We start from the raw sequence: 22,969 nt of genomic DNA on the forward strand, positions 1-22,969 counted from the left end.
CCATTTAAAGCCACCTACCGTAGCCCATTTAAAGACACCTACCTTAGCCCATTTAAAGCCACCTACCTTGGCCCATTTAAAGCCACCTACCTACCTTAGCCCATTTAAAGCCACCTACCTACCGTAGCCCATTTAAAGCCACCTACCTACCTTAGCCCATTTAAAGCCACCTACCGTAGCGCATTTAAAGCCACCTACCGTAGCCCATTTAAAGCCACCTACCTTAGCCCATTTAAAGCCACCTACCTTAGCCCATTTAAAGCCACCTACATTAGCCCATTTAAAGACACCTACCTTAGCCCATTTAAAGACACCTACCATAGCCCATTTAAAGCCACCTACCTTAGCCCATTTAAAGACACCTACCTTAGCCCATTTAAAGCCACCTACCTTAGCCCATTTAAAGACACCTACCTTAGCCCATTTAAAGACACCTACATTAGCCCATTAAAAGACACCTACCGTAGCCCATTTAAAGACACCTACCGTAGCCCATTTAAAGCCACCTACCGTAGCCCATTTAAAGCCACCTACCTTAGCCCATTTAAAGCCACCTACCTTGGCCCATTTAAAGCCACCTACCTTAGCCCATTTAAAGCCACCTACCTTGGCCCATTTAAAGCCACCTACCTTAGCCCATTTAAAGACACCTACCTTAGCCCATTTAAAGCCACCTACCGTAGCCCATTTAAAGACACCTACCGTAGCCCATTTAAAGACACCTACCGTAGCCCATTTAAAGACACCTACCTTAGCCCATTTAAAGCCACCTACCTTAGCCCATTTAAAGCCACCTACCTACCTTAGCCCATTTAAAGCCACCTACCTTAGCCCATTTAAAGACACCTACCTTAGCCCATTTAAAGCCACCTACCGTAGCCCATTTAAAGCCACCTACCGTAGCCCATTTAAAGCCACCTACCTTAGCCCATTTAAAGACACCTACCGTAGCCCATTTAAAGCCACCTACCTTAGCCCATTTAAAGACACCTACCTTAGCCCATTTAAAGACACCTACCTTAGCCCATTTAAAGCCACCTACCGTAGCCCATTTAAAGCCACCTACCTTAGCCCATTTAAAGCCACCTACCTTAGCCCATTTAAAGACACCTACCTTAGCCCATTTAAAGCCACCTACCTTAGCCCATTTAAAGACACCTACCTTAGCCCATTTAAAGACACCTACCTTAGCCCATTTAAAGACACCTACCGTAGCCCATTTAAAGACACCTACCGTAGCCCATTTAAAGACACCTACCTTAGCCCATTTAAAGACACCTACCTTAGCCCATTTAAAGACACCTACCTACCTTAGCCCATTTAAAGACACCTACCTACCTTAGCCCATTTAAAGACACCTACCGTAGCCCATTTAAAGACACCTACCGTAGCCCATTTAAAGACACCTACCGTAGCCCATTTAAAGACACCTACCTTAGCCCATTTAAAGACACCTACCTTAGCCCATTTAAAGCCACCTACCTTAGCCCATTTAAAGACACCTACCTTAGCCCATTTAAAGACACCTACCTCAGCCCATTTAAAGACACCTACCTTAGCCCATTTAAAGACACCTACCATAGCCCATTTAAAGACACCTACCTACCTTAGCCCATTTAAAGACACCTACCTACCTTAGCCCATTTAAAGACACCTACCTACCTTAGCCCATTTAAAGACACCTACCTTAGCCCATTTAAAGACACCTACCTTAGCGCATTTAAAGCCACCTACCGTAGCCCATTTAAAGCCACCTACCTTAGCCCATTTAAAGCCACCTACCTTAGCCCATTTAAAGCCACCTACCTTAGCCCATTTAAAGCCACCTACCTTAGCCCATTTAAAGACACCTACCGTAGCCCATTTAAAGACACCTACCGTAGCCCATTTAAAGACACCTACCTTAGCGCATTTAAAGCCACCTACCGTAGCCCATTTAAAGCCACCTACCTTAGCCCATTTAAAGCCACCTACCTTAGCCCATTTAAAGCCACCTACCTTAGCCCATTTAAAGCCACCTACCTTAGCCCATTTAAAGCCACCTACCTTAGCCCATTTAAAGCCACCTACCTTAGCCCATTTAAAGCCACCTACCTTAGCCCATTTAAAGCCACCTACCTTAGCCCATTTAAAGACACCTACCTTAGCCCATTTAAAGACACCTACCTTAGCCCATTTAAAGACACCTACCGTAGCCCATTTAAAGACACCTACCTTAGCCCATTTAAATACACCTACCTTAGCCCATTTAAAGACACCTACCTTAGCCCATTTAAAGACACCTACCTTAGCCCATTTAAAGCCACCTACCTTAGCCCATTTAAAGCCACCTACCTTGGCCCATTTAAAGCCACCTACCTTAGCCCATTTAAAGCCACCTACCTTAGCCCCTGCCCTGCCGGCTAACTCTGTCCACACTCTCTCTAATTTATAGGACCTTCTATAATACTTCCCATACTCACAATGTATTATATAACATGTTATGTCCATTAACCCAGGTACAACAGGTCCTTTAAGGTTGCCCAATTCAAAATCAATTTCAATAACTCCTTAAAATGGCTATCGTATCTGCAAACTATATGATTGAACAAGGAAGGCATTGAAAAGAGAATCCTTTCTCATTCACAGTGACGAGCTGGCAATCGACCCGGCCTACTGTCACCAGCGGTAATATTATAACATGATTATTACACACACACACACACACACACACACACACACACACACACACACACACACACACACACACACACACACACACACACACACACACACACACACACACAGAGTATTTATAAGGAACTGTATCATAAATGTATAATTATGAATAATTACTGACAAAATGTAATAAATACTGAATACATTTGTATACTTTCTCTCCACAGCACCCCAGCAGCAAGTCATTGTGCAGGATCCTAAAATTCTGCAGCATATGAGTGCAACAGGGATGGTGAGTGGAGTAGTGGGTTTGTCTGTAGCTGGACCACAGGTATAGGACCAGAGTTTCCCACCATAGGACCCATGAAGAATGAATTCAAATCAATTATAAAGACATTACGAGTGACAGTTTTTCATTGATGTCATATTTCAATGGCATCTGTAATGTTATCCACGATGAAACCACTGCAGACAGATTCCCACCGGCTGACCTAATGCATGTGTCAATGATAAGAGCCTCACCATTATGAGTGGCTTCCTTTTGAACTCACTCCCATGGATTATAGAATAGCTGAGACACACTGACCCCTGTCCACACACACACTGACCCCTGTCCACACACACACTGACCCCTGTCCACACACACACTGACCCCTGTCCACACACACACTGACCCCTGTCCACACACACACTGACCCCTGTCCACACACACACTGACCCCTCTACACACACACACTGACCCCTGTCCACACACACACTCACATACAGTGTAAACATGAGAGCTGGCCCTGAGCATGATTGACCAGGCCAGCTGGAGGACAGATGGAAGAGAGAGAGGAGGAGAGGCCACGTAGGAAATAGTTTACTGAGAGCTAAGGATTTCAGACTAGATTACAGAGCAGATAAACCTTGAAGAGCTTTGCACTCGGCAGTTCTCTACCCCCCTCCTCTCTGTGTCTCTCTTTCTCTCTCTGTGTCTCTCTGTGTCTCTCTTTCTCTACCCCCCTCCTCTCTGTGTCTCTCTTTCTCTCTCTTTCTCTCTCTGTGTCTCTCTATCTCTCTCTATCTCTCTCTGTGTCTCTCTATCTCTCTCTGTGTCTCTCTTTCTCTCTCTTTCTCTCTCTGTGTCTCTCTATCTCTCTCTGTGTCTCTCTTTCTCTCTCTTTCTCTCTCTGTGTCTCTCTATCTCTCTCTCTCTCACACTGTGTGTGTTTTTCAGACTAAATAGGAAGTTGTCTCTAGTTTATTCCCAGTTTCCTCTCCAACCTCTCCCCCACCCACCATCTGGTGTTGTCTTCTCAACTGACACCTGTCTTCTGCACAGAATATAGGATTATTATAGCAAATTGCTAGGTTACATTTTACAAGCTGCTCCAGGCATTTAAATCTGAGGAGACTCCATCTCAAACAACCCCTGTCTGTCTATCTGTCTGTCCGTCCGTCCGTCCGTCCGTGTGTGAGTTCATGAGTGACTAGGGGTACTCATCTCTCCTGTTATTTGTGTGAGTGTGTGTGAGTTCATGAGTGACTAGGGGTACTCATCTCTCCTGTTATTTGTGTGAGTGTGTGTGAGTTCATGAGTGACTAGGGGTACTCATCTCTCCTGTTATTTGTGTGAGTGTGTGTGAGTTCATGAGTGACTAGGGGTACTCATCTCTCCTGTTATTTGTGTGAGTGTGTGTGAGTTCATGAGTGACTAGGGGTACTCATCTCTCCTGTTATTTGTGTGAGTGTGTGTGAGTTCATGAGTGACTAGGGGTACTCATCTCTCCTGTTATTTGTGTGAGTGTGTGTGAGTTCATGAGTGACTAGGGGTACTCATCTCTCCTGTTATTTGTGTGAGTTCATGAGTGACTAGGGGTACTCATCTCTCCTGTTATTCGCTTGGTTTGTGATGTGTTTTCTCTGCCTGACCTCTAGAATGCAGCAACCACAGCAGCAACCTTGGCCTTACCAACAGGAATCAGTCCCTACCAACAACTCATCACTAGCCAAGGTATAGCGTTTAACATCCCACCAGCTCCAGTCTTGATAATATATTACAACAGTACATATTGATTGATTATAAAATGCATAAAGATTACCTCACCAAATACCAATTTGTTTTGTTTTTTGTTCTGCCCTGAATTTCTTCTGTCCTTCCCGGGTGATGCACATCAGGCGGCAATTTGCCCCAGACTATATATCTTAAAACAGTGGACGGTGTGTACAACTTATACTCCCCGCAACATTTAGGAATGACAAACAATTTTTCAGACTTGTTAATATACTTGTTTCTCAACATTCAAAATGTTCTTGATCTGGTCATGGTTTCACTACTCTGGGTCTTCGGTTTAGTCTCACGAGGTTGGGTCTGGGTCTTGGGGGCTCTGGTCTCCATCTCTCTCCTCTGATCTCGGGTCAGATCCTGAACATACTCTTCATAGCTCTAAAACGGCACCTCTACCCTGTCCCTGACCCCAGGTCAGATCCTCCAGGTGCTGCGTGCGGCTAACGGGACCCAGTACATTATCCAGCCTCAGCAGCAGATGGTCCTTCAGCAGCAGGTCCTTCCTCAGATGCAGCCTGGCGGTGGGCAGGCCCCCGTCATACAGCAGGTACGCCCCATCACACAGGTAGGTCCTATCACTGTCCTCCCAGTGTGTGTGTGTGTGTGTGTGTGTAAAAGTTTGAGCTGCTTGGTACAGGTGGAGGCTCCCTAGAGTTAGACCCCCTGGTGCAGGTATAGGTCTCCTGATGCAGCTGGAGGCCTCCTGATACAGGTATAGGCTCCCTGGAGCTAGACCACCTGGTGCAGGTATAGACCCCCTGGTGCAGGTATAGGCCCCCTGGTGCAGGTATATGCCTCCTGGTGCAGGTATAGGCCTCCTGGTGCAGGTATAGGCCTCCTGGTGCAGGTATAGGCCTCCTGGTGCAGGTATAGGCCTCCTGATGCAGGTATAGGCCTCCTGGTGCAGGTATAGGCCCCCTGGTGCAGGTATAGGCCCCCTGGAGTTAGACCCCTGGTGCAGGTATAGACCCCCTGGTGCAGGTATAGGCCCCCTGGTGCAGGTATAGGCCTCCTGGTGCAGGTATAGGCTTCCTGATGCAGGTATAGACCCCCTGGTGCAGGTATAGGCTCCCTGGAGTTAGACCCCTGGTGCAGGTACTCACAGTTAAAGAACAACATGCAGTTAATAATATTTTCTGAGTCCACTTGCTCACTAACCACATCCAGAACCCTTGGTCCTGTGTCAGAGCTGTGGTAGATCTGAGTTGGGGTTCATTCAGTTTTCAATTTAACAAGTGCCATTGAAAACTGAATGGTGGATTCAAATGGTCGTTACTGTGTGGGGTGTAATGCCATGTTGCTGTACTCCACCCCTTCAGGTACTGGCTCCTCTCCAGGGAGGACTCCCCCAGGTGCTGGCTCCTCTACAGGGAGGCCTCCCCCAGCAGACAGGAGTCATCATCCAGCCTCAACAGGTCATCCTCACTGGGAACAACGTCCAGCAGAATGCACAGGTCAGACCTTACTCACTAGTCACTACACACAGTGTATTATACAGTGTTTATTTTGATCAAATATGCTTTAGTATAGCTATATTCAATATGACAAGCTATAGATATGCAGATTCAGAAAGGGAATTTTTGATGTTATTATACAGATGATCATGATTACTCTGCTGAGCACCCCATCCCACATTCAACCATCTCTCACTAACCCACCCTTCTCAACCCATCCCTTTCTTCAGGTAATGCAGATGACAGGCCAGCCCGGTCAGGTGCAGCAGATCCAGCAGCAGGTCCAACAAGTTCAACAGGTCCAGGGCGGAGCTGCACCAGGAGGCCCACAGCAACAGCAGCAGATCCAGCAGCAGGTCCAACAAGTACAACAGGTCCAGGGCGGAGCTGCACCAGGAGTCCCACAGCAACAGCAGCAGCCTCCTATGATGCTGCAGGTGGACGGAGCAGGGGACACGTCCTCAGAGGATGAAGATGAGGAGGAAGAGTATGACGAGGAGGAAGATGAAGAAAAGGAAAAAGATGGCGAGGACGGCCAGGTGGAGGAGGTGGGTAGGACTCTCAATGAGACGAGAGAAAGACGCCAACATTTCTGAAACCTTTTACCGTAGAATGTTTGTATGAATCTTTTAACCTTATCTGTAAATCGAGGACAGTTTAATTTGAACTTGATCTCATGACATCACCAGCCAAGTCTATATTATCCCGACAAATACTTGTGCTTGCGTAGTTTAGCTTTACATAACAATTATTACATGCATCTATTAATAAGGTTGGCTACACTTCCAAGATTACAAGCTAGTTACACTACATGGCCAAAGGTATGTGGACACCCCTATAAATTAGTGGATTCGGCTATTTCAGCCACACCCGTTGGTGACCGGGGTATAAAATTGAACACACAGCCATGCAATCTCCATAGACCAACATTGACAGTAGAATGGCCTTACTGAAGAGCTCAGTGACTTTTAACGTGGCACTGTCATAGCATGCAACCTTTCCAACAAGTTGTCTGTCTTCGGTTGCAACATTCACTACCGAGTTCCACATGGCCTCTGAAAGCAACGTCAGCACAATAACTGTTGTCGGGAGCTTCCTGAAATGGGTTTCCTTGGCCGAGCAGCCGTAGACAAGCCTAACAACAACATGCACAATGCCAAGCGTGGGCTGGAGTGGTGTAAAGCTCGCCACCATTGGACTCTGGAGCAGTGGAAACACGTTCTCTGGAGTGATGAATCATGCTTCACCATCTGGCTGTCCGATGGATGAATCTGGGTTTGATGGATGTCAGGAGAACACAACCTGCCCCAGTGCATAGTTGCCAACTGTAGTTTAGTGGAGGATGAATAGTGGTCTGGGGCTGTTTTTAATGGTTCGGGCCGCTGAGTTCCTTAACGCTACAGCGTACAATTACATTCTAGACGATCCTGTGCTTCCAACTTTGTGCCAGCAGTTTGGAGAAGGCCCTTTCCTGTTTCAGCATGGCAATGCCCCCCGTGCACAAAGCGAGATGCATACAGAAAGAACTTGACTGGCCTGCACAGAGCCCTGACCTCAACCCCATCAAACACCTTTGGGATGAATTGGAACTCTGACTGTGAGTCAGGACTAATCACCCAACCTCAGTTCCCAACCTCACTAATGCCTTCGTGGCTGAATGGAACCAAGTCCCCGCAGCAATGTTCCAACATCTAGTGGAAAGCCTTCCCAAAAGAGTGGAGGCTGTTGTAGCAACAAAGGGGGGGACCAACTGCATATTAATGCCCATGATATTGGAAAGAGATGTTCAAGGAGCAGTCCACATACTAGTGTACATGGGATGTTTCTCGGACGATCTGATGAGAATCTGAGGAAGCTATGTAACTTGTAACTTGTCACTCTTAACTTAAAAGTGCGTCTCGGCTGATGATGATAATAAATAAAAATATGAATAATTATTATTAATAGTAGTAGTAGTAGTAGTAGTAGTAGTAGTAGAGGGGCAGGTATAGGCTGGATTGAGAGTGAAGGGATAGATACATTATTAACCGTACCTCACTCTGTCTTAGGAGCCTCTGAATAGTGAAGATGATGTGAGTGACGAGGAGGACCAAGAACTGTTTGATACAGAGAATGTGGTGGTGTGCCAGTATGACAAGGTAAGATATATCCGGATTACATTATCGCGTGTGTGACCCCAGACTTCCTGTAAAGGAGAAACCACAGTGAGGAAACCCCAGACTTCCTGTAAAGGAGAAACCACAGTGAGGAAACCCCAGACTTCCTGTAAAGGAGAAACCCCAGACTTGTGTGTGTGTGTGTGTGTGTGTGTGTGTGTGTGTGTGTGTGTGTGTGTGTGTGTGTGACTGGTATCCCCATCTGCTCCCCTCCTAACCTCCACACACTGACACTGTCCCATTGGCTCCCCCTCAGATACACAGAAGTACACACACTGTAGTGAGAGAGATAACCCAGTCTGCTGCCCTCGCCCACATTCCTAATGCCCATTGGTTCCTCTCCTCAGATACACAGAAGTACACACACTGTAGTGAGAGAGATAACCCAGTCTGCTGCCCTCGCCCACATTCCTAATGCCCATTGGTTCCTCTCCTCAGATACACAGAAGTACACACACTGTAGTGAGAGAGATAACCCAGTCTGCTGCCCTCGCCCACATTCCTAATGCCCATTGGCTCCCCCTCAGATACACAGAAGTACACACACACACACACACTGTAGTGAGAGAGATAACCCAGTCTGCTGCCCTCGCCCACATTCCTAATGCCCATTGGCTCCCCCTCAGATACACAGAAGTACACACACTGTAGTGAGATAGATAACCCAGTCTGCTGCCCTCGCCCACATTCCTAATGCCCATTGGCTCCCCCTCAGATACACAGAAGTACACACACACACACACTGTAGTGAGGGAGATAACCCAGTCTGCTGCCCTCGCCCACATTCCTAATGCCCATTGGCTCCCCCTCAGATACACAGAAGTACACACACACACATACACACACACACACTGTAGTGAGAGAGATAACCCAGTCTGCTGCCCTCGCCCACATTCCTAATGCCCATTGGCTCCCCCTCAGATACACAGAAGTACACACACACACTGTAGTGAGGGAGATAACCCAGTCTGCTGCCCTCGCCCACATTCCTAATGCCCATTGGCTCCCCCTCAGATACACAGAAGTAAGAACAAATGGAAGTTCCACCTGAAGGATGGGATCATGAACCTGAACGGCCGAGACTACGTCTTCTCCAAAGCCATCGGGGACGCAGAGTGGTAAAACACCCAGCACAAAGAATGCGTCCCAAATAGCACTCTATTACCTATATAGTGCACTACATAGGGAATAGGGTGCCATTTGGAATACAGGAAAAGGAACACACAACAACAACAACAACACCACGAAGGAACTCTGGAACTTTCTGTCAAGTTAGAGAAAGAGACTCGTCAATAACTATGACCCAGGGAATCATATTTCAGCCAGAGGACCTGGGATGGGCTGGTTTGGGAAGGATATAAACGTAACACACCACCCAATGGTATATCTGTATTAACACCCAATACCCTACAAGCCTCCCAAGACAAGACACTGAGGATTCCATGCAGCACGGCCGAGGGATCAAAGGAGAAATCTTCTTAGTTTCTTTGTTTGACTGAATTCACCTCCATTTTGACCTGACTGTTTTCTCCCACTTCTAGTGGACCAGATATAACCACTGACTTGAGTTGACCCACCCTAAACACTTTATGCCAATAGGTTTGAATCCAGGTCAAAGGTCAGATAAAATATCCAGTGATTGGACAGGGAGTCTTTCGATCCCAGTTGTGTGCCTAGTGATTGGCCAGGAAACACATCAGTCAATCCCAGTTTTTTTCAGTGACTGGGCACCACACAGTGAAGTTGACACCAGTGTATTGAGTTGAGATGGCTGTTTGAAAAAGGTTGACGTTAATTATCTTCATCTGCTTGTAGATCTGGGTCCATGTCATTGATATGATATTCCTGCCACATGTTCTGATGGTCCATACTAAAAGTGCCCTCCTGTTTATCTAGTTGATAGTGATATCCACTGTGTTCAGCAGTCGAGCTCCCCTCCTGTTTATCTAGTTGATAGTGATAGCCACTGTGTTCAGCAGTCCAGCTCCCCTCCTGTTTATCTAGTTGATAGTGATATCCACTGTGTTCAGCAGTCCAGCTCCCCTCCTGTTTATCTAGTTGATAGTGATAGCCACTGTGTTCAGCAGTCCAGCTCCCCTCCTGTTTATCTAGTTGATAGTGATATCCACTGTGTTCAGCAGTCCAGCTCCCCTCCTGTTTATCTAGTTGATAGTGATATCCACTGTGTTCAGCAGTCCAGCTCCCCTCCTGTTTATCTAGTTGATAGTGATAGCCACTGTGTTCAGCAGTCCAGCTCCCCTCCTGTTTATCTAGTTGATAGTGATAGCCACTGTGTTCAGCAGTCCAGCTCCCCTCCTGTCTCTGTTTTAATATTGTTTTATCACGATGAAGAACGAACACTAAAGGCAAAAGGATGTTTTTATTTTCTCTTGAGAGTGCCGAGTCTATATGTCTCTGATTTCAATCTGTCTGCTTCATGCCCTAATCCTGAATCATCCTATTGTTGACTGTCACCTTTGTAAAGAATCTACCAATGAATGGATAGATACAATTATTGTAAAAACATCTTCAAAACGCTTATCTGAGAATTTTACTATTTTGTGGATCCGGTCTTCTGATTCAGCACCCGGTCAGTACAGCCAGTGGGAGATCTGCACTGTCAGTGTCAATGTATCGATCAGTACAGCCAGTGGGAGATCTGCACTGTCAGTGTCAATGTATCGATCAGTACAGCCAGTGGGAGATCTGCACTGTCAGTGTCAGTGTATCGATCAGTACAGCCAGTGGGAGATCTGCACTGTCAGTGTCAATGTATCGTTCAGTACAGCCAGTGGGAGATCTGCACTGTCAGTGTCAATGTATCGATCAGTACAGCCAGTGGGAGATCTGCACTGTCAGTGTCAATGTATCGATCAGTACAGACAGTGGGAGATCTGCACTGTCAGTGTCAAGATCAGTACAGCCAGTACAGCCAGTGCACTGTCAGTGTATCGATCAGTACAGCCAGTGGGAGATCTGCACTGTCAGTGTCAATGTATCGATCAGTACAGCCAGTGGGAGATCTGCACTGTCAGTGTCAATGTATCGATCAGTACAGCCAGTGGGAGATCTGCACTGTCAGTGTCAATGTATCGATCAGTACAGCCAGTGGGAGATCTGCACTGTCAGTGTCAATGTATCGATCAGTACAGCCAGTGGGAGATCTGCACTGTCAGTGTCAATGTATCGATCAGTACAGCAAGTGGGAGATCTGCACTGTCAGTGTCAATGTATCGATCAGTACAGACAGTGGGAGATCTGCACTGTCAGTGTCAAGATCAGTACAGCCAGTACAGCCAGTGCACTGTCAGTGTATCGATCAGTACAGCCAGTGGGAGATCTGCACTGTCAGTGTCAATGTATCGATCAGTACAGCCAGTGGGAGATCTGCACTGTCAGTGTCAATGTATCGATCAGTACAGCCAGTGGGAGATCTGCACTGTCAGTGTCAATGTATCGATCAGTACAGCCAGTGGGAGATCTGCACTGTCAGTGTCAATGTATCGATCAGTACAGACAGTGGGAGATCTGCACTGTCAGTGTCAATGTATCGATCAGTACAGCCAGTGGGAGATCTGCACTGTCAGTGTCAATGTATCGATCAGTACAGCCAGTGGGAGATCTGCACTGTCAGTGTCAATGTATCGATCAGTACAGCCAGTGGGAGATTTGCACTGTCAGTGTCAAGATCAGTACAGCCAGTGGGAGATCTGCACTGTCAGTGTCAATGTATCGATCAGTACAGCCAGTGGGAGATCTGCACTGTCAGTGTCAATGTATCGTTCAGTACAGCCAGTGGGAGATTTGCACTGTCAGTGTCAATGTATCGGTCAGTACAGCCAGTGGGAGATCTGCACTGTCAGTGTCAATGTATCGATCAGTACAGCCAGTGGGAGATCTGCACTGTCAGTGTCAATGTATCGATCAGTACAGCCAGTGGGAGATCTGCACTGTCAGTGTCAATGTATCGATCAGTACAGCCAGTGGGAGATCTGCACTGTCAGTGTCAATGTATCGATCAGTACAGACAGTGGGAGATCTGCACTGTCAGTGTCAAGATCAGTACAGCCAGTACAGCCAGTGCACTGTCAGTGTCAATGTATCGATCAGTACAGCCAGTGGGAGATCTGCACTGTCAGTGTCAATATATCGACCAGTACAGCCAGTGGGAGATCTGCACTGTCAGTGTCAATGTATCGATCAGTACAGCCAGTGGGAGATTTGCACTGTCAGTGTCAAGATCAGTACAGCCAGTGGGAGATCTGCACTGTCAGTGTCAATGTATCGATCAGTACAGCCAGTGGGAGATCTGCACTGTCAGTGTCAATGTATCGTTCAGTACAGCCAGTGGGAGATTTGCACTGTCAGTGTCAATGTATCGGTCAGTACAGCCAGTGGGAGATCTGCACTGTCAGTGTCAATGTATCATTCAGTCAGTCAGTGGAATTTGTCCACAGACACAACATGCCCAATCCTTCTGGCTTATTATTTGAGTGTTACTCGTTTGAGGTCTTGTCTGAGTTCACTGATTGATCTTGTCATCAGTTCAATGTTGTTGGAATGGTCACCCACATTCTCTTTCTGACGTTACAGTACAAATGGATCAGATTTTTATGATTCATCTTGTTTCTTTTTCTGTAGATATTTTTGTTGTATTTATTCCTGAAAGCTCAGGCCATGTTCTATTTCTGAGAGTAAAAAGAAGACAGGAAGCTGCACCAAACTGTGCTCTTATGACCGTAACCATGTGTTGCTTTTCTCCCTATGTTTTTCTGTTTGCTGGACTAGGCTCCATCATGCGCTGTGCTCCACGTCATGACTGCTGTGTGTATGTATAGCTCTGTCTGTCTGTCGTGCACTTTTAATCATGATGATGATTTTATAAAAGTCCTCTTCACGCCAGGTTCAACTGGGGGGTAACTTGGCGTGTGTTCTCTGCAGTTTAAAAAAATAATTTGACAGTACCCTTTGCGTATTTTTTTTCTCAGTGTCTTTCATTCTGTTTGGGTTTAGTGTATTTACACATGGCTGTGCAGTCTGACACAATGGCCCAACTCCCGACTAAAATGAAGTCATTCTGTTGATGAACCCATAACGGAACATTTCAGAGTATGTTCTGGGTCTAGAACAGAGTGGCTTCTCGTTCTAGAACAGAGTGGCGTCTAGTTCTAGAACAGAGTATGTTCTGGGTCTAGAACTCAGTGGCTTCTAGTTCTAGAACAGAGTAGATTCTAGTTCTAGAACAGAGTATGTCCTGGGTTTAGAACAGAGTATGTCCTGGGTCTAGAAAAGGGTGGCTTCTAGTTCTAGAACAGTGGCGCCTAGTTCTAGATCAGAGTGGCGCCTAGTTCTAGATCAGAGTGGCGCCTAGTTCTAGATCAGAGTGGCGCCTAGTTCTAGAACAGAGTGGCGCCTAGTTCTAGAACAGAGTGGCGCCTAGTTCTAGAACAGAGTGGCATCTAGTTCTAGAACAGAGTGGCATCTAGTTCTAGAACAGAGTGGTTTCTGGTTCTGGAACTCTTGGCTTAGACATGCAGTAGCATATGACATAAGCCAGAGCCACTTTTCTGCTCAAGTGGTTTTGGAATAAATGGCTCCTGCTCAAGTGGTTTTGGAATAAATGGCTCCTGCTCAAGTGGTTTTGGCCATGTATTCCAAAATGATTTTATTGTAGTTCATAATTCCATGTGTTCCAATTCCCTGATGTTTTATTTTTTTAACCTTTATTTAACCAGGCAAGTCAGTTAAGAACAAATTCTTATTTTCAATGACGGCCTAGAAACAGTGGCTTAACTGCCTGTTCAGGGGCAGAACGACAGATTTGTACCTTGTCAGCTCGGGGACTTGACTTGCAACCATTCGGTTACTAGTCCAACGCTCGAACCACTAGGCTACCCTGCCGCCCCGTCATATCGTACACGTGCCTTTTGGATTTTAATTTGGCTTGCAGCTATCCAAATATATAATGATAAAATAAGCATTTCAAAAGAGGATGTCTCTGGAAAGTCTTTTTTCATGTACCATGTGTTTCAACTGCTGTTCAAATAACTGTATGTGAGGGAAATGTATTGTTTGTTTTATAAATCATACAGTTTTTTTTTATTTTAAATCAAAGATCTTTGTAAATGACCATAACTTGGAAGGCTGTGCTTTGAATACAACTAATTAGAGAAAGTAGTATTTTATTGAACAGACCCATTGAGTTTTTTGCTTTTGCAAAAAAATGTATTAAAGTAATATGAAAACTGGTTTGTGTCATTCTTTACTGGGATAGTATAATCCTGGCATTCTTTACTGGGATAGTATAATCCTGACATTCTTTACTGGGATAGTATAATCCTGGCATTCTTTACTGGGATAGTATAATCCTGGCATTCTTTACTGGGATAGTATAATCCTGACATTCTTTACTGGGATAGTATAATCCTGGCATTCTTTACTGGGATAGTATAATCCTGACATTCTTTACTGGGATAGTATAATCCTGGCATTCTTTACTGGGATAGTATAATCCTGACATTCTTTACTGGGATAGTATAATCCTGACATTCTTTACTGGGATAGTATAATCCTGACATTCTTTACTGGGATAGTATAATCCTGGCATTCTTTACTGGGATAGTATAATCCTGACATTCTTTACTGGGATAGTATAATCCTGACATTCTTTACTGGGATAGTATAATCCTGGCATTCTTTACTGGGATAGTATAATCCTGGCATTCTTTACTGGGATAGTATAATCCTGACATTCTTTACTGGGATAGTATAATCCTGGCATTCTTTACTGGGATAGTATAATCCTGACATTCTTTACTGGGATAGTATAATCCTGGCATTCTTTACTGGGATAGTATAATCCTGGCATTCTTTACTGGGATAGTATAATCCTGGCATTCTTTACTGGGATAGTATAATCCTGGCATTCTTTACTGGGATAGTATAATCCTGACATTCTTTACTGGGATAGTATAATCCTGGCATTCTTTACTGGGATAGTATAATCCTGGCATTCTTTACTGGGATAGTATAATCCTATCATTCTTTACTGGGATAGTATAATCCTGACATTCTTTACTGGGATAGTATAATCCTGACATTCTTTACTGGGATAGTATAATCCTGGCATTCTTTACTGGGATAGTATAATCCTGGCATTCTTTACTGGGATAGTATAATCCTGGCATTCTTTACTGGGATAGTATAATCCTGACATTCTTTACTGGGATAGTATAATCCTGGCATTCTTTACTGGGATAGTATAATCCTGGCATTCTTTACTGGGATAGTATAATCCTGGCATTCTTTACTGGGATAGTATAATCCTGACATTCTTTACTGGGATAGTATAATCCTGGCATTCTTTACTGGGATAGTATAATCCTGACATTCTTTACTGGGATAGTATAATCCTGGCATTCTTTACTGGGATAGTATAATCCTGGCATTCTTTACTGGGATAGTATAATCCTGGCATTCTTTACTGGGATAGTATAATCCTGACATTCTTTACTGGGATAGTATAATCCTGGCATTCTTTACTGGGATAGTATAATCCTGACATTCTTTACTGGGATAGTATAATCCTGGCATTCTTTACTGGGATAGTATAATCCTGGCATTCTTTACTGGGATAGTATAATCCTGGCATTCTTTACTGGGATAGTATAATCCTGGCATTCTTTACTGGGATAGTATAATCCTGACATTCTTTACTGGGATAGTATAATCATGGCATTCTTTACTGGGATAGTATAATCCTGGCATTCTTTACTGGGATAGTATAATCCTATCATTCTTTACTGGGATAGTATAATCCTGACATTCTTTACTGGGATAGTATAATCCTGACATTCTTTACTGGGATAGTATAATCCTGGCATTCTTTACTGGGATAGTATAATCCTGGCATTCTTTACTGGGATAGTATAATCCTGGCATTCTTTACTGGGATAGTATAATCCTGACATTCTTTACTGGGATAGTATAATCCTGGCATTCTTTACTGGGATAGTATAATCCTGGCATTCTTTACTGGGATAGTATAATCCTGGCATTCTTTACTGGGATAGTATAATCCTGGCATTCTTTACTGGGATAGTATAATCCTGACATTCTTTACTGGGATAGTATAATCCTGGCATTCTTTACTGGGATAGTATAATCCTGGCATTCTTTACTGGGATAGTATAATCCTGGCATTCTTTACTGGCATAGTATAATCCTGACATTTCAGGGGTAGAAGTTTTAAGAATTCCTGATTTTCTTACTTCAGAAAATAAAATAATGAATGTGAAAGGCATTTCAGACACTTTTCTGTCATTTTCAGATTTCAGATCTGAAATGTTTTACATCTGAACATTTTATCAGATACATTCCTTATACTACTGTGATGAAAATGACCCAGAATCACTTTAGTTTAATCCACATTTGGATGGGATAATCTACATAATTGATCTGCTGGGTTATGTGGGTGTTGCCCTAATTCCAACCTGTCTGATATACAGGCCCTGTGTTTTAATATGGGTAACGATGAGATACAACATGTGGTAGTGTTGGATTCTGAGAATAGGAAATATACTCATGTCACTGAGGGAGTGCTGAGGTTTAGAGGGTCTACACCAGAAGTGAATGGTTATAGGAGGAAGATATATAGTGTGTGTAGTTAAGCTTGGAGTATTTGAAGTGCAGGGAAGCGAGCACGTGTGGCAGGGATTGATAAAGGGAGAGATCCATGGATTAGTGATGAAGGGGGTCGAGGTCATGTTAAGGGAGAAAGAAAAGTTTATGGTCGTATTACTTTGTTTCCTGCAGTGAAGATACAATGTTTGTACAGATGTGTAGGAGGAGACTCAGCCTTGGAGAAAGGGTTAAATACGAGTGTTTGTGTGGAAATGTTTTTGTCTAATGCGTTGACCCTCTGGGAAGAATAAACTTGGTTTAAGCGTTCATATTGTCCGTTGAGTTTTTACTCTGAAAATAAATTAGAACCTAACGGGAGTAATGGGACTAGAACCCAGTTGATATAGAGAGCTAGTTCTACCTACTGTAGTTGACTGTTGGTCACTCTGGATAAGGGTGTCTGCTAAATGACTAAGATGTCACGTGGATTCTGCCACTGATTGGAAATGGAAAACAGAGAGTGGCGTCTAGTCCGAGTTAATCTCTCGGAGTGGAGGAGGATTAATGGACGCTAAATACTCCCAATGGAATAGGCAGGAAGCAGCCTATTCTTCAGTGAGCACTGGAGTACAGTTAGAGCTGCCGTACTGAAGGGTCTGCCGACGTCAGGTGGTGTCTTTTGGCCTGTACAATTTTAACAGAAGGTGCAGTGAGATAGAGGTAGGTTAGAGTCATGTCAGTGACCAAAAGGTTGTTAGTTTCAAATCCCAGGTCTGACGAGCATCATCTACCGGGTGAACAGGGTTGATGTTTGAATGTATGTAACGTATTTGACCGGCAAGCTTGATGGTGGACATTGCAGTCCATCCAATTATCATGAATGTCTGGCTGTTATTGAAAGGCTTGGGACGTGTGATGTAGTTCATTGACTTCTCTCATGTTAATGTGTTTGTGTGTGTGGTTCACTGGCATGACATGAGGGCAGGCGGTCAGTCTGGAGAATCCGGAGGCACTTGCCGAATCAGAAAGGGAGGAGGGAGTGTTTTTTCTTGTCCTCCACTTAATCATTCCCTTCATTTTGTCTCTGCATAGGCTGGCAGAGCGTGGTGTAACACTCCAGTAGTTATGTGAGAGGATGGCCCTACTTGACCTTTCAAGAGCAGCTCACTGACTCCACCTACTGACCCGTAGAGACGAGCGTATGAGAAGTGAAAAGTCAACACGCTCTTTCACATCATCTCTCATCTCTCTCTACCATATTTGAGTAAAGAAACCCAATAATATGGCAGCATGGTGCACGTTGTCCATCCAAAGAGCCCTGCCCTGCTGCTTAGTTGAGGAGCGGCTGGGAGATGAGAGGTTTATACCAGGAGAAGAAGGGAACAGGCCAGGATAGGGCTGGGCGATGAAAGGTTTATACCAGGAGAGGAAGGGACCAGTCCAGGATAGGGCTGGGCGATGAAAGGTTTATATCAGGAGAGGAAGGGAACAGGCCAGGATAGGGCTGGGAGATGAGAGGTTTATACCAGGAGAGGAAGGGGCCAGGCCTGGATAGGGCTGGGAGATGAGAGGTTTATACCAGGAGAGGAAGGGACCAGTTCAGGATAGGGCTGGGAGATGAGAGGTTTATACCAGGAGAGGAAGGGGCCAGGATAGGGCTGGGAGATGAGAGGTTTATACCAGGATAAGGCTGGGAACCAACTAGAGCTAGAGAGAAGAATGGAATTAAATTGATTCAATGAAACACAAGTCAGTTTGTTTGACCCTGTCAGTAGACCATGAATTGCCTTTTTTCAGTTTGATGAATATTTGATTAGTTCGTTCCATGGGAGGACATCCTGTAATTGTGTTATATCATTATGTACTCTGGTGAATTCAAAGATCTGTCTCACCCCTCTAATGATGGCTGTATTTTGTTTTATTTATACCACATTCAGTCCGTATCATAGACTAGTAACCTTATTGTATCAATCAATTATTTTTCTCATTCTATGAAGGAGAAAAACTGAATATTTGAAAATCCGTCAAAAAAAAGGCCAAGAACCTCTTTTTAGCTCAATTGAAGAGTTGCAAATGACCCTTTTGTCTTTTTCTACATTTTGTTGGGTTACAGCCTGAATTAATATTTTAATAATTAATATTTTGTCACTGGCCTACACACAAACACCCCATAATGTAAAAGTGGAATAATTTTTTTCAGCATTTCTACAAATGAATTAAAAATGAAAAGCTGAAATGTCTTGAATCAATAAGTATTCAACCCTTTTGTTATGGCCAGTTTAAATGAGTGTAAAATGTTGCTTCTGAGAAGTGGCATGGGACACCATGTGTGCAATAATAGTTTTTCACATCATTTCTGAATGATTACCTCATCTCTGTACCCCACACATGCAATTATCAGTAAGGTCCCCCAGTCGAGCAGTGCATTTCAAACACAATTCAATTACAAAGAACAGGGACTTTTTCCAATGCCTCGCAAAAAAGGGCTACTATTGGTAGATGTGTAAAAAAACACAAAAAAACAGACATTGAATATCCCTTTGCGCATGGTGAAGTTATTAATTACACTTTGGATGGTGTATCAATACACCCAGTCGCTACAAAGATACAGGCGTCCTAACTTATTTGCCGGAGAGGAAGGAAACTGCTCAGGGATATCACCATGAGGCCAATGGTGACTTTAACAGTTACAGAGTTTAATGGCTGGGATAGGAGAAAACTGAAGATGGATCAACAATATTGGGGGGGGCTGGTTTGTTATCAACATTTTGAAGGCACACTACAAATATATCCCAATTTTATGTCTTTAAACATTAATTACACTTCTAATTTATATACAGTATATATACACTGTGTACAAAACATTAAAACACCTGCTCTTTCCATGACATAGACTGACCAGGTGAATCCAGGTGAAAGCTATGATCCCTTATTGATGTCACTTGTTAAATCCACTTCAAATCAGTGTAGATGATTTTTAAGCCTGGAGACAATTGAGACCTGGATTGTGTATGTGTGCCATTCAGAGGGTGAATGGGCAAGACAAACTATTTAAGTGCCTTTGAACAGGGTACGATAGTAGGTGCCAGGGACACCGGTTTGAGTGTGTCAAGAACTGCAACGCTGCTGAGCTTTTTATACTAAATTTCCTGAGTGTGTCAAGAACTGCAATGCTGCTGAGCTTTTTATACTAAATTTCCCGTGTGTATCAAGAATGGTCCACCACCCAAAGGACATCCAGCCAACTTGACACAACTGTGTGGAGCATTGGAGTCAACGTGGGCCAGCATCCCTGTAGAATGCCCCAATGAATTCAGGCTGTTCTGAAGGCAAAAAGGGGTGGGGGATGCAACTCAATATTCGGTTCCTAATGTTTCGTATACTCCGTGTACACAGCTATTGTGGAGCATTTAGAAATGCAGTATTTCCCTGTCTGAAGTCGGGTGTAGTTTTTAAATCGCACTGGGGCTGATCTGTAATACAGTACCAGGACAATATCCAGGAGTCTCACAGGACTCTCTGGTACTTTTCACTTTCAAAGGTGTGAAGTTTGAGGATTAAAATATCACATTTCAGACCCATGTCAAAGTTCTCCTCTTTCTTTAGCTCTGTAAGTAGTGAAGATATTTTAGAGTCCCAGTTACTGTAAAATAAATATATCATTTTTGGTATGGTATGTATGAATAATCAATTGAATAAATGTGATATATCAATGATAACCATAATCCACCAGAGATTATTAGTTTTTGGACCCAATTTTGGTTCATCTCAAGTTTAATCAAACGTGTAAATAAACTTTGCTTTCTGATGAAACTGATATTTAGCAACAGTTTCAACACCCACTTCATCTTTAGAATTAGAATCTTTAGAATTAGAATCTTTAGAATTAACAACAACAGAAGTGCCAAAATAGGATATCAAGTTCCGGTGCAATTGACAAGAATATCTCACCGACACATAATATTCTGCAACAGATGGTATATTAATTGCAAAAACAATATCACAGCTGAAATGATGAAAACATTCAAACACGTGTAAAAGTGCAGAGTAAAGTATCCCAGCAGTTCACTTCTAACCTCCGGCTGCAACACTTCCAGTTTTCATTTCACTGTGGCTCCTCTCCCCTAACCAACCAAACCGCCACTGGGACCACCATGGTCCTCTCTGATCTCCCCCGGCTGAGTTAGGGCTCACGTCTCCAGGCTACGGCTTTCCTCAGGACTGGGCTGTTGTGAGGCCAGCTGAATGTAGGTGTGACCAGACCCAGAATACTCCTGCAGGTGAATGGGTACCACCTCCTCTGGTCCTCCTGTCCTCTTCCTATCAGTGTCTCTCTTTTTACCCCCCTGGACCTGCTGGCACACCCTACTGCTACCCTTCGAACTGACTGCTTGCCCTCTGAAGAGCTGCGCCCGACGCTGGCACAGCCCCACCTTACTGAGCAGGATAAAGATATCCCCCCTGAAAGCCTTGGTGAAGATGGCATACAGGAAGGGGTTGGCACAGGAGTTGAGAGGGTAGAAGAGCACCAGTAGGATCTTAGAGTTGGACACGGTGATAAGCGGCCGGTCCACAACGGCTGACATGGCATAAAACGAGATGGGCGCCATACACAGGAAGTCAGTGAAGATGAGGATTGCCATGCGTTTGGCAATGTTGGTGTCTTTAGACACTGAGCAGTAGTAAGGGTTGTGCACAGCGCAGTAGATCTTCATGTAACAGGTACAGATCACCAGGAATGCCAGGATGTTTAGGATCAAGACTGAGATGATGTAGACCTGGGCCATGGTGGACTGGGTATCCATGGGCAGGCAGATACTGACCTGATAGATAAAGATCAAATAAATCACCAATCAATACATCAATCAATCAATAAATACTTACAGAAAGAAAATCAAGATTTTTTGGGGGATGGATCCTTGAATCAACCAATCAATTAATCAATACTGACCTTCTGGTAGCTGCTAACCCCCACTAGGGGGAGCATCGCTAGGAGGAGGCAGAAAAACCATCCAGCCAGCATCACAGCAGTGGCGTGGGGCAGACGCAACTTCCTGTCCAGCCTCATGGCGAACGTTATTGCGTACCACCTCTCTAGCGTAATCACTGTCAGCGTATACACCGACAGCTCACTGGCGAACACCGTGAGGAACCCCGCCAACCCGCAGCCCGGCCCCGTCTGCCAGTCGATGGCGTGGTTGTAGTACTCCATCTTGGTGTGAAGGTCCACTGAGGCCATGAGGAGGAGATATATCCCCATGCAGAGGTCAGCGAAGGCCAGGTGACACATGAGGAAGCGTGAGACGGAGAGCTTGTAGTGGGAGGTGAGGAGGACCAGTAGCACCACCATGTTACCTACTACAGCCAGCAGAGACACAAACCACACAGACACACGCAGGAAGCTGAAGCCCATGATGTCCTCACACGGGTTGAACTCGTCAGGTGCAGGGGCGCAGGTCACCTCCTCGCCCTCCTCACAGACAACGTAGTCGTAGTGATTGTCAAAGTTCTGGCTGGTGTCCTCCTGTGGGTTCTGTAAGATGAGATAAGACAAGACATATTGTATTGTATTGTCAATTGCCTTGCTCAAGTGCACAACGGCAGGACATGGTATCAAAGAAACTTTTAAAAAACCATCTATTTTATATTTCATTCCTTTCCACTCCACATACAAAGTTATACATACACATGTGACGACCCTCCCACTCTGTCTGCCGTATTCTCTCTTTGTTCTTGTTTCCTTATTAGGATGCCGGTGGGCGGAGTTGGGAGGGTCGTCAGCTACATGGGAAACACCTGGGCCAGGTGTGTCCCAGGATAAATACACCACTTCCCCAATCATGGAGGAGACTCTCTCCATGCAGACACCTTTATAGATTTTGTTGTGTATCTTGGTGGTTTTTTGGTTGTATGCTTTGGCACCTTTCAACACCCTGCATTATCACATTCATGCATGCAAAACTGATTACACACCATTGTATATTGTACTTAGTTTACTTTATTTAATAAATATATATTTTGTTACACGT

General features: G+C 44.5%; 3 protein-coding genes across 20 annotated transcripts in view; 2 read left to right on the plus strand and 1 right to left on the minus strand.

Annotated features, from left to right (window-relative positions):
• LOC109880774 (transcription initiation factor IIA subunit 1-like) overlaps positions 1 to 14,566 on the plus strand; it is a 36,982-nt gene extending 22,416 nt beyond the window's left edge. The window contains exons 4-12 of one of the 7 annotated variants that reach the window (XM_031800138.1): positions 2,629 to 2,667; positions 2,886 to 2,950; positions 4,579 to 4,654; positions 4,819 to 4,860; positions 5,122 to 5,273; positions 6,028 to 6,162; positions 6,393 to 6,710; positions 8,211 to 8,300; positions 9,333 to 14,566. In XM_031800138.1, coding sequence (XP_031655998.1) covers positions 2,629 to 2,667; positions 2,886 to 2,950; positions 4,579 to 4,654; positions 4,819 to 4,860; positions 5,122 to 5,273; positions 6,028 to 6,162; positions 6,393 to 6,710; positions 8,211 to 8,300; positions 9,333 to 9,440 — 1,025 coding nt within the window. In that variant the 3' untranslated portion in view covers positions 9,441 to 14,566. The other 6 variants (XM_031800135.1, XM_031800134.1, XM_031800136.1 and 3 more) reach the window with 6 other exon arrangements.
• Positions 10,698 to 14,566, plus strand: LOC116356162 (uncharacterized). Of its 12 annotated transcripts, none has more exons than XM_031800121.1 (3): positions 10,698 to 11,292; positions 11,340 to 11,594; positions 11,630 to 14,566. In XM_031800121.1, exons 1-3 carry the CDS (start codon positions 10,728 to 10,730, stop codon positions 12,901 to 12,903), a joined length of 2,094 nt encoding a protein of 697 aa, XP_031655981.1. In that variant the 5' UTR covers positions 10,698 to 10,727; the 3' UTR covers positions 12,904 to 14,566. The 12 variants fall into 12 exon arrangements, with proteins under 12 accessions (XP_031655981.1, XP_031655983.1, XP_031655980.1 ...); XM_031800123.1 differs by having other exon boundaries at positions 10,698 to 11,230; positions 11,266 to 11,656; positions 11,751 to 14,566; XM_031800120.1 differs by having other exon boundaries at positions 10,698 to 11,230; positions 11,266 to 11,594.
• A 6,341-nt stretch (positions 14,567 to 20,907) lies between these two features.
• LOC109880773 (thyrotropin receptor) overlaps positions 20,908 to 22,969 on the minus strand; it is a 41,759-nt gene continuing 39,697 nt past the window's right edge. The window contains exons 11-12 of the mRNA XM_020472962.2: positions 21,892 to 22,473; positions 20,908 to 21,763 (exon numbers count right to left, since the gene is read on the minus strand). Coding sequence (XP_020328551.1) covers positions 21,131 to 21,763; positions 21,892 to 22,473 — 1,215 coding nt within the window. The 3' untranslated portion in view covers positions 20,908 to 21,130. The remainder of the gene's footprint in view (positions 21,764 to 21,891; positions 22,474 to 22,969) is intronic.

This window comes from Oncorhynchus kisutch, linkage group LG21 (genome assembly GCF_002021735.2).
Source record: "Oncorhynchus kisutch isolate 150728-3 linkage group LG21, Okis_V2, whole genome shotgun sequence".
Taxonomy (NCBI): Eukaryota; Metazoa; Chordata; class Actinopteri; order Salmoniformes; family Salmonidae; genus Oncorhynchus; species Oncorhynchus kisutch.